Source organism: Condylura cristata, unplaced genomic scaffold (genome assembly GCF_000260355.1).
Source record: "Condylura cristata isolate star-nosed mole 26May11 unplaced genomic scaffold, ConCri1.0 scaffold00004, whole genome shotgun sequence".
Lineage (NCBI taxonomy): Eukaryota > Metazoa > Chordata > Mammalia > Eulipotyphla > Talpidae > Condylura > Condylura cristata.
Genome location: NW_004567105.1, coordinates 328,649 through 330,487, shown reverse-complemented (window position 1 = coordinate 330,487; position 1,839 = coordinate 328,649). Strand labels below are relative to the sequence as shown.

Genomic DNA, 1,839 nt, shown 5'->3' with positions numbered 1-1,839 from the left:
CGGCGCAGAGCGGTGCGGCGCAGCGCGGCGGCGCATTTACCTGTGTCCAGGCGCTTTCCGGGGGAGCCCTCCTCCGCCTCGGAGTCTCCGCAGGCGCTCCGCGACCTTTTTCGTGGCTGCAGAAGAGTCTCCAACCTCGGAAGGACTACAGACAAAAAGGTTTTGGTCCCTAGCTGAGGAGAAGTTGGCTGGGTTTCAGTGTTCTTGGCAGACTCGGGGGGGCTTACACTTTTCGATTTGCAGAAGAGAACAGAGGTGCGTCTGTTTACATCGCTCGCTGGCTCCGCCCCCGCGGAGGCCGCCGGCGCAGCGCCGCTGGCGAGGGAGGGCGCGCTCGGAGGGCGGCCGCGCGGCGCATTATCAAATGTGACTCTTTTGGAAAGTTTACTCTGCTCGGGGTGGAGTTCTACTGGTTGGGCGGCGCGGTTCGACGGGCGCCCGCGGGGTGGCACCGGCTCCCGCCAGGGCGGCGAAGCGTGTGTTAGAGGATGTTAAATGATGCGTCCAGCGCCATCCGCGGGGTCACGAGAGACGCCGGAGGCGGCTGTTTCTGCGTCCGCACCGCCCGCGCGCAGAGCTCCATCCGGGTTGAGCAAGAGAAAACAATTAGGGTCCAAAGAGTGAGCTACCCAGCATGTTAGTGGTTAAAATGAGAACCTGGAAAACAGCGAAAAAGCCATTTAGTGGGGCGGGGTGCGAGCTCCTCCCGGAACCGGCCAGAGCGCAACGCACTGCCCCGCCGCGCGCAGGAGCGGGCATGCGCGCTCCCGCGCACGAGCACATGAGCGCGCGCGCACCACGCGCCGCGCACGAGCATGCGCGCACCACGCGCCACGCACGGAGACGCGCCCCGCGCCCCGCTCACGGCCTGCAGGTGCCCCCGCGCCCCGATGCCGACACCGCCCGCCCTCCCGGTCGGTCGGTCACGCAGGCCCCAGCCCAGCAGCCCGCGACGTCCAGACAGTACACGCACGGGGCCAGCCCCGCCCGCCGCCAGGCCCAGAGCACAGCCCGAGGGCGGGCGTGCGTGCACAAGGCCCAGAACCCCCCCCCACGCCCTGCAACGGCCTGAATGGGCTGCGGGGCCGGCGAGCCAGTGTGGGGGTCTCCCGCGAGGAGAGGACGGGCTGAGACGGCAGCTGGCGGCGAGGCCACAGTGGCCGGGCCCACCGACGCACGGCACCAGCAGCGAGGGGCGGCGGCAGGAGTCCCCGAAAGCAGAGACGCCCTCAACTCTGAGCCAGACAAGTTCACCCCACCGGACGGGACCCCGGAGCCGAGCGCCCCCGGGGAGCCCCGCCGTCCCAGCTGGGCTCAGGTGCGCCCCGGCCCCAGAGCAGGCGTGCGCGGACGGTAGCCTGGACGAGGAGACCCAGCGCCGTGGCCAGGCGGTCAGCAGCACCCTCCCCAGCCCCGCCAGGAGCCAGCCCTCCACGGACCCCACGGCGGAGCCCCCGTGACCAGCCACGGACGCAGCGCTGACGGACGAGGAGACCCAGCGGCCACGGGCCCGCGCCCACGACGCCCGAGGTGACGGCGCAGCGGTCCACGGGCTCTCGGAGGCCGGACACCCGTCGGCGCCAGAGGACACGAGGCGAGCAGGCAGCCCCAGGCACCCCTGGCCGCCACAGGCCCCGGGCAGCAGCGCCTGCCTGCAGCCGCCGAGTGCGCGTGGACGGACGTCTGGGGCTCTAGGCAAGTGGGAGCGTCGCAACAGGGTGTCGAGGTGACGTCCTGCGCCCGCAGGAGCACGGGCAGGAGCGAGGGCCGCGCGGGCCAGGTGGCCAGAGGTGGTGGCGCGCTGCGGGACAAGAGCCGCGGTGGAGGAAGGGGCGGGCG

At 71.3% G+C, this 1,839-nt stretch overlaps 1 protein-coding gene across 1 annotated transcript in view; it reads right to left on the bottom strand.

Moving 5' to 3' along the window:
* The window catches only part of BRD1 (bromodomain containing 1), a 73,613-nt gene that overhangs the window by 60,281 nt on the left and 11,493 nt on the right, over window positions 1-1,839 (bottom strand). The window contains exon 3 of the mRNA XM_012735088.1: window positions 41-455. Coding sequence (XP_012590542.1) covers window positions 41-455 — 415 coding nt within the window. The remainder of the gene's footprint in view (window positions 1-40; window positions 456-1,839) is intronic.